The sequence below is a fragment of the Physeter macrocephalus genome, chromosome 17, assembly GCF_002837175.3.
Source record: "Physeter macrocephalus isolate SW-GA chromosome 17, ASM283717v5, whole genome shotgun sequence".
NCBI classification, from domain to species: Eukaryota; Metazoa; Chordata; class Mammalia; order Artiodactyla; family Physeteridae; genus Physeter; species Physeter macrocephalus.
Window position 1 is genome coordinate 6,110,707 of NC_041230.1, and position 14,771 is coordinate 6,125,477.

Genomic DNA, 14,771 nt, shown 5'->3' on the forward strand with positions numbered 1-14,771 from the left:
TAGCATTTGCTTTAGTGGTCACGTTGTCTTCTGCCTTCTGTAGTTAAATCTCCCTCTGCCTTCCCTTCAGAAGAACATTTGTGATTGAATTTAGGGACCTCCTGGCTAATCCAGGATAATCTCCCTATTTTTAAAATCCTTAATCACGTCCACAAAGTCCCTTTTGCCATTTATGGTAACGTTCACATGTTCCAAGAACTAGGACCCAGATACCTTTGGGGGCCATTTTTCAGCCAACCATAGCCACACTAAAAGGGGTCATCCTTTATCCAGAGATGGAAAGGAGCCATTCAAGTGTTTTAAACAGGAATGGCATGGGTTTGAGAAAAAACATTTAGGCATCTGGGGGGTGGGGGTAGGAGAGACACTGAGAACTAACTAAGGTACTGGGTGAGCGGGGAGGATGGGGTCTGACAAAGCCCATCCCTCCAGGACCCAACAGTGCAGAGGAGGAGGAGGTTTGCAGGAGTCTGAAGACCTGGTGGCTGGGCTGTCACTGGTACCCCATGCAGATTAGGTGGTGGTGGGTGGGGGCAGGAGGCACAGGGAGCATGTTGTCAGGATTGGAGGACCTTCTGAGTGGGAGGTGAGGATATGAGGATAGGAGCAGAGACCTCCGTTCCCAACCAAAGGGTTCTGCATATTTGCTGCACAATTTTTGTCAGAGCCATATGCCACCAGTACTATATTTCTTTAATATCTTTAATATTTTTAAATCTGACTGTTTTTCTTAAAAGACAATACAATTTTAAAACTGAAGTATTTGGTATGTGATTTTGACTTGCATTTCCCTGGTGGTGAATGATGTTGAGCACCTTTTCATGTGTTTATTAGCTATTTGTATATTCTTTTATATCTTCTTGAAGAAATACCTATATAGATCCTATGCCCATTTCAATTGGATTGTCTTTATTATTGAGTTTTAAGAGTTCTTTATATCTTGTGGATACAAGTCGCTTATCAGATATATGATTTGCAGTTATCATCTCCCATCATATGGGTATCTTTTCACTTTCTTGATAATGTCCTTTGGAACACAAAAGTTTTTAATTTTGATGAGGTCCATTTTACTTATTTTTTTATTTTATTGCTGGTGCTTTTGCTTGTATATCTAAGAATCCTTTGCCAAATACAAGGTTGTAAAGATTTAGCACTATGTTTTCCTCTAAGAATTTTTTAAAAAATATTTATTTATTTATTTTGGCTTCACGGGGTCTTAGTTGCAGCACGTGGGATCTTTGTTGCAGCATGCGGGATCTTTAGCTGTGGCAGGTGGACTTCTTAGTTGCGGCATGCATGCGGGATCTAGTTCCTGGACCAGGGATCGAACCTGGGCCCCCCGCATTGGAAGCGCAGAGTCTTACCCACTGGACTGCCAGGAAGGTCCCTTCTTCTAAGAATTTAATAGTTTTAGCTCTTACATTTATGTCTTTGATCCATTTTGAGTTCAATTTTATATATGGTGTGAGGTAGGGGACCAACTTTATTCTTTTGCGTGTGGCTCTCCAGTTGTCCTGTAAGAAGTGTTTAACAGCCACTTAATCCCTATCACAGCTCCCAAGGAGTGAATCTTTGTAGACAAGGAAACAAGGAGGCAAAGGTGGGGGTATCTGCTCTCTGCCTCTCGAGGAAATGGCAGAGCCAAACCTTTGATCCAGCTTTTAATCATGGCCACAGCCAGCCCACAGAAGGGTTTCATTTGTGGGAAACATTTTAAATACGTTGCATAAACTTACCAAAATTTAAAGTTTTCTCTTCATAAAATGTGACCAAATTTTCAGCTTCTCACCAGAGATTGGGAATTCTGACCACATGGGGCCTGTATTTCCCCACAGTCAACCGATTCTGAGTCCCAGCCACCCCTTCAGACAGGTCACACATATTGCTCATCGCTTCCCGTGTCACCTCTTATAGGTTAAACCCTCGTAAGCTCTTACATGGGCCCACTTTAGTCACTTCTGAGCCTGCCCAGTCTCTCAAGGCCAGCGAGTTTCTGACCTCAACTGCACATCCCTCTTTTCAGGGAGGATGATAAGCCTTGCTTTGAATCTGAGGATTTCTTAGTGTGTCAGTTAGTTGTTGCTACACAACAGACTATCCCCAAATTTAGTGGATTAGAACAGTAACCATTTCTTTAGGCCGCAAATCTGCAAGGCAGCAGTTTAAACTGGTCTCTGTCGGCACTGGCACCTGTCTGAGATCAGTTGTAGGTCAGCTGTGGTTGGCTTTGATCTTGCCTGGACACCTTCTCATGTCCTCGCCATACAGCCCACCCCCGCATGAGGCAGCCAGTAGGTGCCCAGGGAAACCCGACTTGCGTCGCTCAGAGTGTGCGCTCTCTGCACACTGGCCTGCCTGTCTTCACCTTCCCCCTCCTCCTCCTTTTCCCGAGCGTGTTGATGAGGACAGTCCAGCTGACTGAGAGTGTGTGTGATGTTTCAGGAGCCGGTGACTTTCCGGGACGTAGCTGTGGACTTCACCCAGGAGGAGTGGGGGCAGCTGGGCCCCGCCCAGAGAACCCTGTACCGTGACGTGATGCTGGAGACCTTCGGGCACCTGCTCTCTGTGGGTGAGGCCCACTCCCCAAGCTGACGATCAGATTCCTGTGGTGACTTATTCTTCGTGGGTTATGGGTCGTAGGGCCTCTGGTGTGAGGACTTGACCTGGGCTAGGGATCAGAGACCTTGAATGCTCATTTCCTGTGGGACATGCGGGTAGGAGGGTGTCTGCCCTTTTCTGTCCCAATGCAAAAACTTACGAGGCGCCCCCATGTCCTGACGGTCAGGAGTCTAGGGCCGGAGCCTGGGCTGGTTCTTCTCCTCCAGAGCAGGCTCCCACCTCCTTTGTCTTTCTCTGTTTCCAGGGCCTGAGCTTCCCAAACCTGAAGTCATCTCCCAGCTGGAGCAAGGGGCTGAGCTGTGGGTGGCAGAGAGAGGAATTGCCCAGGGCTGCTGTCCAGGTGAGAACCTGCCAGGTGGGAACCCCTAACAGGAGCAGGTGTGCTGCTTGCAAGGGGTGGTGTGTCGGGGTCCCCGAGAAAGGCTACAGAGGAAAGTCAGCGAAGGGAAGAGGCCAGTGGGGCCGAGTCCAGAGGGAGCCAGACGCCAGCTTCACAATCCCTCCCTGGACGTGCAGTGAGTGGGGACAACAGGGGAGAAGTGTTGGCTGCCGCGGAGGCTTACTCCAGGCTCTGTGCCAGGCGGTTTATTGGGGGCTGGTCACGTGGGCACCCCCTGCCTGGCACAGACCAAGACTCCAGGCTCCCAGGAGAAAGCAGGTGTTCGCCCTAAAGCATATTGTTGTCACAGAGTTTGGGCACGGTGAGCCTCTCTGACCAGTGAGGTTTGTGGCAACCCTCCCCAGATCCAAGTTCCCAGACCCAGCCAAAGACCAGCCTTGAAAGCTGGCCCGCTTAGGATGGCAGCCTTGGGCCGACCCTGTAGCTCTTTTCTGCACAGGCAGTCTGGGCCCTGTCCTCCCGTCCCCTGCCTGGAGTGCTCCCGGTGCTCTGAGGCCTCCTCACCAGTGCTCCCCTTTCTCTGAGCTCAGAGACCTCCCGCCTCTCCTCGAGGGGTCAGAGTGCACCACTTCTTCCCTCTCTCAGCAACCTTCCCAGCGTGCCCTTAGCACAGGATCGTTTCTCATGTGTGCACTGGCCCTTCATCTTCTCCGTTTCATTCTTGCACGTCCACAGTCTGTAAACCTCTTCCCTACACCCTTCTGTTCTCTCGGGAACAGGATTGTGTTCAGCCGTAAAGACCTGACAGCTGGGCTAGAGCACCTCAAAGCAAGAGAGCAGCATTTTTCTCACGAAGCAGGAACCCAGAGGTGGCCATTGCTGCTGCTGGCTTGGCATTCCAGGAATGCCAGGGCTGACGGTTCTCATTCTCCTGGCCTTTCCTTGGGGCTCAGCGTGGCTGCAGCAGCTTTGGCCGTCACATGTGTGCTCCAGACAGGGGCAGGAGGAGCTGGGAAGAGGGGCGCCAGTCACATTTGTCCCCTTTTATCAGAATTCCAGATGTTGTCCATTGAGGTCTCCATGGTCAGGAGGGGGTCACCCCAGCTGCTAGGGAAGCTGGAAGGAGGGAGTCTAGATTGTCATCACTGGCTTATCCATCCCTTCCCCGGGGCTGGTGCGTTGGTACCCTGACCACTTTCTGAAAGAAGTGGGTTCTGGCCACGGGATACGTAACCAGCTGTACCTGCAGCCCAGCCTCCCACCTGAAAGCCTCTGACACCATCTGTAGGGAAGCCCTGGTAACTCCACAATAGGGTGTGGCCCATCCCCTGGGGGCAGGACTAACAAGCACCCTGTCTGCTCTGAGGCCACGGACCCTGTCTGACATCTTCCAGCCCCAAATGCTGGCCTTCACCCCCAGGCCCTGAACTAACTCCCATCAGGCCAGCCCCCTTCCAGCTGCCAGGTCCCAAACATGCCATAAAATTCATCCATGTAAGGTGTACAATTCCGTGGTTTTGAGTGTATTCACAGGTTGTGCATCCATCAGCAGCGTCTAGTCCCAGAACATTTCTGCTGCCCAGAAGTTGTCCATTAGCAGTAGCATGGTTTGTTTTTACCCACAGAACACTCCTGACACCAAGCGTGTGGGATTTCCACACCAACAACCAATTCTCCACCCCGCCAGGCACTGGCCGCGTGTCCCAACGATTCAGTCCAATTCTGACGCTGTCTCCGTGGAGCTGGTGCAGACCCCACGGCTTAAGGACTCAGTCCCATAAGGCTGTCCCCGCTTCAGACACTGGCCACCAGTCAGGGCCTCCCATACTTCTGACCGACTGGCTGCAAATCAGGAGTTCCCACCGCCCCCTCAGGTTCAGTAATGTGCTGTGACAGCTCACAGACCTCAGCGAAACACTGTTTACATTTACAGTTTTTTGTAAATGATAATATAAAAGATACAAATGAACAGACAGATGTCAGGGGAGAGGGGCTGAATCTCCCCATCCTGAAGCTGTCCAGGGGCCCGCCAAGAGTCACCTCGTTAGCATGAGCTCATCTGGTTGAGGGGGACTTACTACAGTTAACAAAAGACACGCCTGACCCCCTCACTAAGGAAGTCCCAAGGCTTTTGGGAGCTGTGTGCCGGGGGCCAGAGAGGAAGGGCAAATACTTATTTCTCATCAAATGACAATATCAAAGGCGGCCACTCTATCGCCTCATCCATCCCAGCCCCCGGCAACCACTAATCCACTTTCTGTCCGTGGATTTGCATATTCTGGATAGTCCATTTAAATGGAATTTTACAATATGTGGCCTTTGGTGTCCAGCTTTTTCTTTTTTTCTGTTTGTGTTTGTTTTATTTTGTATTTTTTTTATTGAAGTATAGTTGATGTATGATATATAAGCTACAGGTGTACAATATACTGATTCACAGTTTTTAAAGGCTGTACCCCACTTACAGTTATTATAGAATATTGGCTAAATTCCCTGTGTTGTATCAACACAATATATCCTTGTAGCTTATTCTAATAGCTAAGAGTTTGTATGTGTCTAGCTTCTTTCAGTGAACATCTTGTTTTCAGGGTTCAGTCGTGTTGTAGCGTATGTCAGTACTTCATTCCTTTCCATGGCTGACTCATATCCCATTATATGGACGGACCGCGCTTATGGACATTTGGGTTGTTGCTACTTTTTGGCTCTTGTGAAAAGTGCTGCTGTAAACATTCCTGTAGAGTTTTCTTGTGGACTGGCTGGTGTTTTTGTTCTTGTGGTCTGGCTGGTGTTTTTGTTAAGTACCCTCTGGGTGCCGTGCATGGAGTCCAGTTTGGGGACTGGAGGTGAGCGAGACAGGTGCCTGCCGCCTGGTCAGGCTCGGCTCCTACGGCACCTGTCCCCCGGCCAGCGCTCCCTCAGGGCCTCGCATCTGAAGCATGTATTTTTGAGAACCTGCTCCCTGTCAGCTCTAGGAACTGGCTGTGGGCATTCTGGTGTGGTGAGATGGACCCTAAGTGAATGAACACGTAGAGTGTGCTGTGGACAGGATTCCAGCAGGTGAGGAGGTTGGAGAGGGCTGGGGTGAGCGGGGAGCCTGGCCCCCAAGGATGTTCACATCCTGATCCCCAGCACCCGTCCGCTGGATTACTGGGCCAGCCCACTGCAGCCACAGCAGCCCTCTAGCGAGAGAGGCGGGAGGAGGACAGGTGACATCAGAGAGGGATTGGCAGGCGCTCCGCTGCTGGCTCTGGAGGCGAGGGCAAGGGCCAAGGGACGTGGGCGCCTCTAGACGCTGGAAACAGCAAGGAAACCCATTCCTGCGACCCATTCCAGGAGGGGCACAGCCCTGCCAAACCTGGCTCTAGACTCTGCCTTCCAGAGAGGAGGTGTGTGCTGTTGTGGGGGCGAGTGTGTGGTAAGTTGTCCCACCGCCGCCTCGCGCCCGGCCCGCTGAGGGGCGATTCTGGAGGCTCCGCAGGCCAGGTGCTGCGCTTCCAGGGTGTCCTCAGACAAGAGGGCACCTGCACTTGGGGGTCTGGCCTGTCTCACCTAGGTTTTCTGTACTGAGCTACTCGCTCCCCACCCTAGCCTGCTCCTTCTACGCTTTGCTCGGTGTCTGCCTCCCCAGCTCCGGAGGGTCACGGCCTTGTCCCCAGTACCTAGGGCCGGGCAGTAGATATTTTAGGCTTTGCGGGCAACCTGCAGTTGCCGTGTTTGTTTTCTGTCACGGCTGAAACAGATTGCCACAAACATGGCTTAAGACAACATACATTTATTATCTCCCAGTTCTGTCAGATCGGACTGGTTTATCTGCTCTGGGGCCCACAAGGCCAAAGGCAAGGCGTCGGCGGGCTGGGGGTGGGGGGGCCGACTTACCGGGAGGCACGGGAAGACTCCGCATCTAGACACTGGCGGGATCCAGTTCCATGCGGTCATAGGACTGAAGTTCCTGTTTCCTTGCAGACTCAGCCGAGAGCTTCTCTCACCTTTGAGTGGCACCCGCATTCCCTGGCTCGTGGCCCTGCCCAGCCAGCCTCTCCCTTCTAACTCCTTCTGCTTTTAAAGCTTGAGGGGATTGCTTTGGGCCCAGCCAGCTAATCCAGCATCATCTCCCTGTTTTGAGGTTTAAGGTCAGCCGATGAGTAAACTTCACGTCACCTGCAAAATCCCTTGATAGCCGTACCTGGACGACGGCCTGAACAGCCACCGACAGCTTCAGAGTCCCGCCCATCTCTGTCACATATCTGTTTCCTACAGCCCTTTAAAAACATAAAGAGCATCGGTCGCTTGGGGGCTGTAGTTGGCCAGCTCCTGATCTAGGCCAACATCTGGCCCATGGCAGGTGCTCAAGAAGTTTTTGTTGAAAGGATGAATGAGTGAAGCTGTGTTTGCAGACAGGGCACTGGGGTCAGTGTGAGAGCAGAATTGGGAGGCGGGGCAAGAGGTTAGGTCACAGGCCCGGGGTGTGTCCAGCAGCCCCTCACAGCTCTTGGGTTTTCTTTCAGGCTGGGAGCCTGGACCCGAGGGCCGAGCACCGCCCCAGGAGCAGGGCCTTCCCGAGGAGAAGGGGCGGGAAGGCTTCCTGGGGGCGGCTCCATGTCCCGCCGCACCAGGGGAAGACTGGGAACATGAGGGCCGGGTACAGGGGCCCGAGAAGGACCAGGGTAATTTGAGGCAATTGGAATTCAGCCTCAAGGAAGCACTGGTTCAAGACGGAAGCCACGAAAGTCTCAGACTTGGGGAAAACTGTGTCCTGAGCCCAAACCCAAATCCCCTCCCGGAGACTTCCAGGACAGAGCGTTTGTGCGCTCCCGACTCATGGGTTACGAGCTCGCAGCAGAACCCGAGTGCAGTCGGTGAGCAGATGGGCTCCTCAGGAAGACAGCCGCGTGACGACAGTGACCGCAGCAACTCTTCGGGTCGGGCGGTTCTGGAACCAGAGCCTGAGCCCGCGCGCGGCCAGGTGCCGGACAAACCCTACAAGTGCGCGGACTGCGGCAAGTCCTTCAACCACAACGCACACCTCACGGTGCACCGGAGGATCCACACGGGGGAGCGGCCGTACGCGTGCAAGGAGTGCGGCAAGGCCTTCAGCCAGAACTCCTCGCTGGTGCAGCACGAGCGCATCCACACGGGCCACAAGCCCTACAAGTGCGCGGACTGCGGCAAGTCGTTCTGCCACAGCACGCACCTCACGGTGCACCGGCGGATCCACACCGGGGAGAAGCCCTACGCGTGCCAGGACTGCGGGCGCGCCTTCAACCAGAACTCGTCCCTGGGCCGCCACCGGCGCACGCACACCGGGGAGAAGCCGTTCGCCTGCAGCGTGTGCGGCAAGGCCTTCTCGCGCACCACGTGCCTGTTCCTGCATCTGAGGACGCACACGGCCGAGAGACCCTACGAGTGCAGCCGCTGCGGTAAGGGCTTCCGGCACAGCTCGTCCCTGGCGCAGCACCAGCGCAAGCACGCCGGCGAGGGCCCCTACGACTGCCGCCAGAGGCTGGCCTTTGAGCCCACGCCGGCGTGGCCGGAGCCCCCGACCCCTGGGGAGGGGGCTCCCCGCAGCGACAGGCCCTTCAGGTGTGGCCAGTGCGGCAAGTGTTTCACGCAGAGCTCGCACCTCATCCGACACCAGATGACGCACACCAGGGAGGATCCCCGAGGCCGGGGTCGGCGGCGCCCGCAGCCCTGCGGCCAGAGCCCGCACCTCGGGCGGCACCAGCTCGGGCCCACGGGTGAGAGCCCCGGGGCCGGGACGAAGGCAGGGCAGCCGGGAGGCAGGGCACTGGCCCTGTTTGACATCCACGAAATCATGCAAGAGAAAAACCCGGTGCACGTTATTGGGGTGGAAGAGCCTTCTGTGGGCACGTCCGTGTTGTTTGACATCAGAGAATCCCCCTAGGGGAGAAACGCTGAGGATGACTTTTGAACCACAGGTACCAAAATGTGGTAAGTCCTACAAGGTGTATTTATGGAAGGGGGGCTGGGGTAGAAATGCCCTCTGATTTCCTAAGGAAATGATGCCTCCCAGACACCTGAGATCAGTTTTTCTCCAATCTCTCAAGCCCAGTACCCTGAAATGAACTCACAGGTACTGTAACCCACACGCTTGTAATGTTGAAAAATCCATACGTGCCCCCATTTTGTAAAGGATAATTAAAACGAAAGTAATTTACAGTAGGGTAACGGGTGCTGAGTTGGTGGTATCTCTCCCTGTGACCTTGTGGCCATTGTGCCCGGAGACCTGGGGCATTGCCTGTTGCTGCCTGGCACACGGGGTGTAGCGTTGACCATGGAAACATTACGAGAGGCATTCCTGTGTGGGTGTGATTTCCCAAAGCGGTGACTAAGTCTTGGAAAAGGTTTGAACAAAACAAAATGCCAGTGCATTTCTGGAAGGTTTATGTATAACATTTAAACTTGCAGGGATTAATTGGTTTGTACGTGGAGTCGACCCAGGGTCTCAATTCATACATTGTAGACAGGTGGTTTCACACATACATACACGGCCCCTGGGGGCCAGTTCTGCACCTCGGAGTCATTAGCTCATGCATGGCAGCCACACCCGTGCCCAAATCAAATGTCAGAGGAGCCCCCGTGAAATTGCACAGCATTCCCTGGGGGTGTCACAGCTCCCGCTGGAAAGCATCGGCTTAGAACAGCGGTGTGGCCTGTGATGGAGGTCCTCGCTCAGAGTGCTTTTGTTCCCCAGGAGATACTGGATGATGTCTGGACTAATTTTGGTTGTCATGACTGGCGGAAGGGCGGGGTGCCCCTGGCATCCAGTAGGGGAGGCCAGGGATGCTGCTGAACATCCGGTAAAGCCCCGGACAGCCCCTCCGCAGAGAATCACGTGGCCCTGAGGCGGAGAAACCATGCCCAGCGCAAGAGCCGATTTCCCCCAGACTCTGTAAATTGACTGATCGGGGCTGTACTAACGATCCTATACATTTGATTTTAACAAGTGATATCATGAGCATGTGCACAACATGTTTTTTAGTCATTTTTTTTTCACTGTTTTTTAGCATTCGTAGTTGGCATGAAGGAAAAGAATCCACTTAGTTTTCTGAGTAATCTAAATTTTAGCGTTTTATTTTGGACATTCCATGTAAAACATGGATGATACATTTTCACTGGCACCCCTGCCTGCCACGGTATTATTTTTACATCAGCCCCAGAAATCTTGTCATTTCATCCATTTTTCTGTATATCTCTAAAAAGCATGGACTTTTAAGTATGTATATAAAATCATGTTAGCCCATGCTGACAGAAACCATTTTCATAATCATCCTGAGCCATCATTTGCCTTTTTCACCAGGTTGATGTTTGCGCTGATAGTGCAAAGGCAACAGTGGGTAAAACTGCCAGAGCCTGAGTGGGAGTCAAGGAAGTGGTCCCGAGGTGGTTGTTCATATTCTTCCTTCCCCGGCATTTCAGTAAAGGAAAAAAAAAAAAAAATGGTGGTTTCATTTAAGAATGTCTGGGGTGAAGCAGGAAAAATGATTAATTAAATCTCGAGGAAAACTATATTACCATTTTCACATCTAAACAGAAATAACAGCAATTCCTCAATATATTATGAAGTATCTAGTGTTCACATGTTCGTGATTGCCTCATAAATTTTGTTCTGTTCTCTATTTGGTTTGTTCTAATCATGATCTAAACAAAAATCACACGGTGCATTTGCTTAATATGTTTCTTAGGTCTCTTTTAATCTATAGGTCTCCTTTCTTTTTCTTTTTTAGTCTTTTGTATGTTGGGGGAAACAAACAACAGGATAACCTAAATTTTGTCCCCATCCCAAGCCTGCCCATCAGACCCTCCTTGGCCTGGGGGAGTGACTTCTGATTTGGCGTCAAGTCACCAGGCTGTGCTGGGGGGCTGTGTGAACGGTGTGACTCACTGTTCTGTTCTCAAAGTTCGTCTGCCCCATCTCAAGCACGGCTCCCCACCTTGCTGGGGTCTCTGCTGGAAGACCTTCGGAAGACCTTTCAGCTGTCAATGCCCAGGAAAGAGAGACGTCTGAGGAAATGGTTTATTTGTATACGATGCAGAACATTCTAACATGACCATTTTCATGTCCACGATTGGAAACTTCGTCTGGATCATCTTTTTGCTTTCCTCCAACTTTACTCCTCAGGAAAGCAAAGCCTTGTGACCTTTGTCTATGCTGTTCTTGACATAAAGAAGAGCATTGTGTTCGAGATGTGATCCTTGGTATCTCACAGCAGAAAGGATGTAAAAACCAAGGACTTAAACCTGCCTGCTTTCTAACCTACAGTGAAAGAGCGAAATGCCCATCCCGCCGGGACACTATGTCGTGTGCTCCAGTTATACAGCACGGTTGCCTTTTTTTGTTTGTTTGCTGTTCCCACTGCAGCTGAGTTCTAGTGAAGTTAAACACAAACCATAAACATCAAAAATTGGAAGGAAGGAAAGTTGGTCATGTTACATCTCAGCTTGTGGCAATGGTTCCTAAAAATATCCACAGAAGGAATGTTGGATTGGCAGAGCGTCAAGTTGAATGGAAGAAGCATCATCGTGGAGGGCTACAACAGCGGTTCTAAGACCTCTGTCACAATGACTGAGCATCAGAGCTCTCACTGCCGAGGCGTGATGGTTGAGTGTCAGAACCCCGTCAGAACTTCTCGTGTCCGTTTCTGTTCTTGGGTGCTGTGGGTGTCACAGCCGGTGGGGTTTCCATCCCAGCAGAGCTGGCCTCCGGGACGCTCAGAGCCAGCCTCGCCGCTCACCTCCAGAGGTTCCACAAGAGCCCTCGAAGCCTCGCGTTGGCTTCTCTGCACTCCCCTGCCCTCTGGGCTTGTCCTCATGGACTTCCCTTGTCGGCTCTCACTGTCACGACACCTCTGTCCTCGTGGCTTAGCCTGCACCGCCTGCCACTTCATTCTTAGCCAATAACCTTCTATGTCCACGGCTCAGAAAAGGTGTGTTTTCAGACAGGCAGTGCCTGACAGTTCTGTGAGGTGGTGCCATTTTACATGCAAGGAAAATGAGGCACAGGACAAAAGGAGCCACGGCCAGCTCGCACAGCTAGGAGCCGGCACGCGAGGTCAGCATCCCGTTAGCGGTGTCTTAAGCAGATCAGGCTGCGTCCTCAGGGCCTCAGCTACGGCAAAGGCACTGTCTTCTCTCCCACCCCGTCCCTCATCGCAGGGAGACTGCTGCAGCCTCAGCGGCTGCGTCCGCAGTCAGGACTGGAGGACGGGGGAAGGGCAGGCCTGTGCTCATCTCTCCGGTGAGGTTTCAAAGAAAAGCCTTTCCCCGAAGCTTCCGGCCGGTGCTCCTTATGCCTCATTGGCCCAGCCTGGGTCACAGGGCGCCGCCTAACGACGAGGGCGCTTGGAAAGCCAGTGTTCGGCTTCTCTAACCTCGGGGGCTGAGACTGCACCAGAAGGAGGTCTCTGGAAGCAGGTAATGGATAGGCAGCTGGCAGCACCCTCAGCCCTCCTGCTCCAGTCTCTTCTTGGGGGGAGTCGCTAGTGCTCCCCGATTCCTGATCAGATGCCGCCACCGCCTCTCGGCTCCGCCTCTTCATCCCCTGGATTGTTCAGCCTGCTGGCCAGGCCCCCTTCCCTGTAACGCTCGGTCCCCCGGCATTCTGGAACACCCCACTCTTCCAGATCCCTTCTACCTCTCGAGGGGCTTCTGGCCCTCCCCTCCCCTTCCCTCTTAAATGTTGGGGTCCCTGGGGGGCGGTCCCGGAGGCCCATCGCGTGCTCCGCTCACTCGCGGACGTCCTCGTCCACACCCATGGCTTAGGGCTGCTCACGCCCACATCTTGGTCTCTGAGCTTCAGGCTGGAACAGCAGCTGCATGCTGCTGGGCAGCTCCCCTAGATGTCCTGCAAAGTCCCAAAACACAGCCTACCTGGAGGGAAAGGCCGCTTTCTAGGCCAAACCTGTTCCTCCTCCGCTGGGCCCTTTCACGGGGATGGTTGCCACCCGCCACCCCATCCCTCAAGCCAGAAGATAGATATCCTGTTGGTTTTACCATCTCAGCATCTCAGCTGTCTTCGTTCCATTCCGTTCCCGCTGCCACCGCTGGTGCAGGATGGCCACGAGAGGGGGAGTGACATGACACCAAGTGGCCTGGCCACCAGAGCCCTCCCCACTTTGGACTTTACCTCCTCACGGCCCCATCAGCGGTGTGGGGTGCAGACTCGGAATGCTCCCACTGTTCGTGTGCTCTGAGGAGGGGAGACCCCGCGGTAACTTCACAGCTCTGGACAGCTTGGAACCCAGGCCTGCGATTGCCCCGTTCCCTCCGCCTTGGCCTGAAAAATGGCAGCTGCCGAAGGGTCATGTTTCCACAGTTCTCAGAGTGGACACTGGGTGGGCTGAGGCTACAGTGGCCTCACCAGGTAAGCCTGGAACAAGCTTGTCACCGTTGCCATTTGCCGCCCTCTCCCGGGCACTGCAGATCTTTGGGAATTTTCCATTTCTCTTTTCGGGTCACGTCTTCTAGGCATCATATCCCTACTAATTTCCTTAAGATGCTTTGAAACCAAGTCAGATAAGAAACTCCTCAGGGGAAACTTCTGTAAACTAGGGAAAATATATGGTTTTATCAGTTTGTCAAAGTAATGCAAATTCTTTGTAGCAAAACCTGTAAAATGCCCAAAAGTAAGGTACACATAAGTATATGGAGGTTTGTTTAAAATTTAATTCCTCATACTTCCACCATCCAGAGATGGTCATTACCTTAAGATTTTGTTAATTTTCCTTGTAATTTTTTCTGGAAATATACCTGTGTGTATACATAGAGTGAACACTAAACCTTATACACACAACAAAAATATTTATGTGTAGCTATCTTGTGTTTAGCAAATTAGAATCCCTTCTGTTTCTCTTGTAACGTGTACTTCTCACTCTACCTTGAACATTTTCCTCTGAAAATGGATTTCATGTAGCTTTTTAAATTACCTTTCAGGAGGATTGTAACAATGTGACCTCCACCCAGCATCTTACCAGCCTTGACTTTTATCCAAAAGGGGGAGGAGGGTTTCATACACATTTCTGAAGGAGTATGAATTGATACAGCCTCTGTGAAGGGCACTTTGTTGGTTGCTATCTGAATTACAGACAAAGACTTTGTCTCAGCAAGCCAGTTGCTGGTAATGAATCCTACAGATACATTTGTACCCGTGCAAACTGTTTGTATGTAGTTTTAACCGTGGTATTGATCTCAAAAGTGAAAATTTGGAAACAACCTCAGTGTCCACCACGTGGAACTGGCTAAGTGATTTATGGTGGACTGGTTGGCTTTTACACAGCCCTTAAAATGGGGACTGTCTTTATGAACTGCGGAGAAGAGCACCGAGATTGTTAAGTGAAAAGGTATAAAACGGTTTGTATGGTATGTTTCCATTTGTGTAAAGAAGAAGCCATTGCTTATGCACAGACAGACACACACACTCTATCTGAAGGGTACAGAGTGAACATACGTACTGCTATGCTATTTGCTCTTGGGGAGGAGAAGTGAGGGGAAAAGGATGAGGAATAATTTTCACTCTTTTGATATTTTTGGAATTTTGAAACATGTAAAAGTATTACCAGTTCAAAAAATAAATTTAAACAAAACCTTAATTCTTTCAAGTTAAATTACGTTTGTTCATTTGTTTCATTGTTCACTGTCTGTCTCCCCCCAGTTAAATGTCCCCATGACTGTGTGTCTTGGCCACACCTGTTCTGTATATATGCACACGTGTGTGTTGAGCTAACAGGACCAGTTGAGCGTAAAACAGCCTAGACCCCATAAAGTTTCCTGCAAGCTAGTTGTAGCACATACATTTCCC

The 14,771-nt window shown here is 51.7% G+C and overlaps 1 protein-coding gene across 2 annotated transcripts in view; it reads left to right on the plus strand.

Annotated features, from left to right (window-relative positions):
* Window positions 1-14,455, plus strand: part of LOC102974505 (neurotrophin receptor-interacting factor homolog) — a 71,046-nt gene extending 56,591 nt beyond the window's left edge. Inside the window, exons 2-5 of one of the 2 annotated variants that reach the window (XM_028477464.1) lie at window positions 2,443-2,569; window positions 2,864-2,959; window positions 7,462-8,905; window positions 10,702-14,455. In XM_028477464.1, the coding sequence (XP_028333265.1) occupies window positions 2,443-2,569; window positions 2,864-2,959; window positions 7,462-8,858 (1,620 nt within the window). In that variant the 3' untranslated portion in view covers window positions 8,859-8,905; window positions 10,702-14,455. The remainder of the gene's footprint in view (window positions 1-2,442; window positions 2,570-2,863; window positions 2,960-7,461; window positions 8,906-10,701) is intronic. The other variant, XM_055078834.1, reaches the window with a different exon arrangement.
* Window positions 14,456-14,771: the final 316 nt, after the last annotated feature.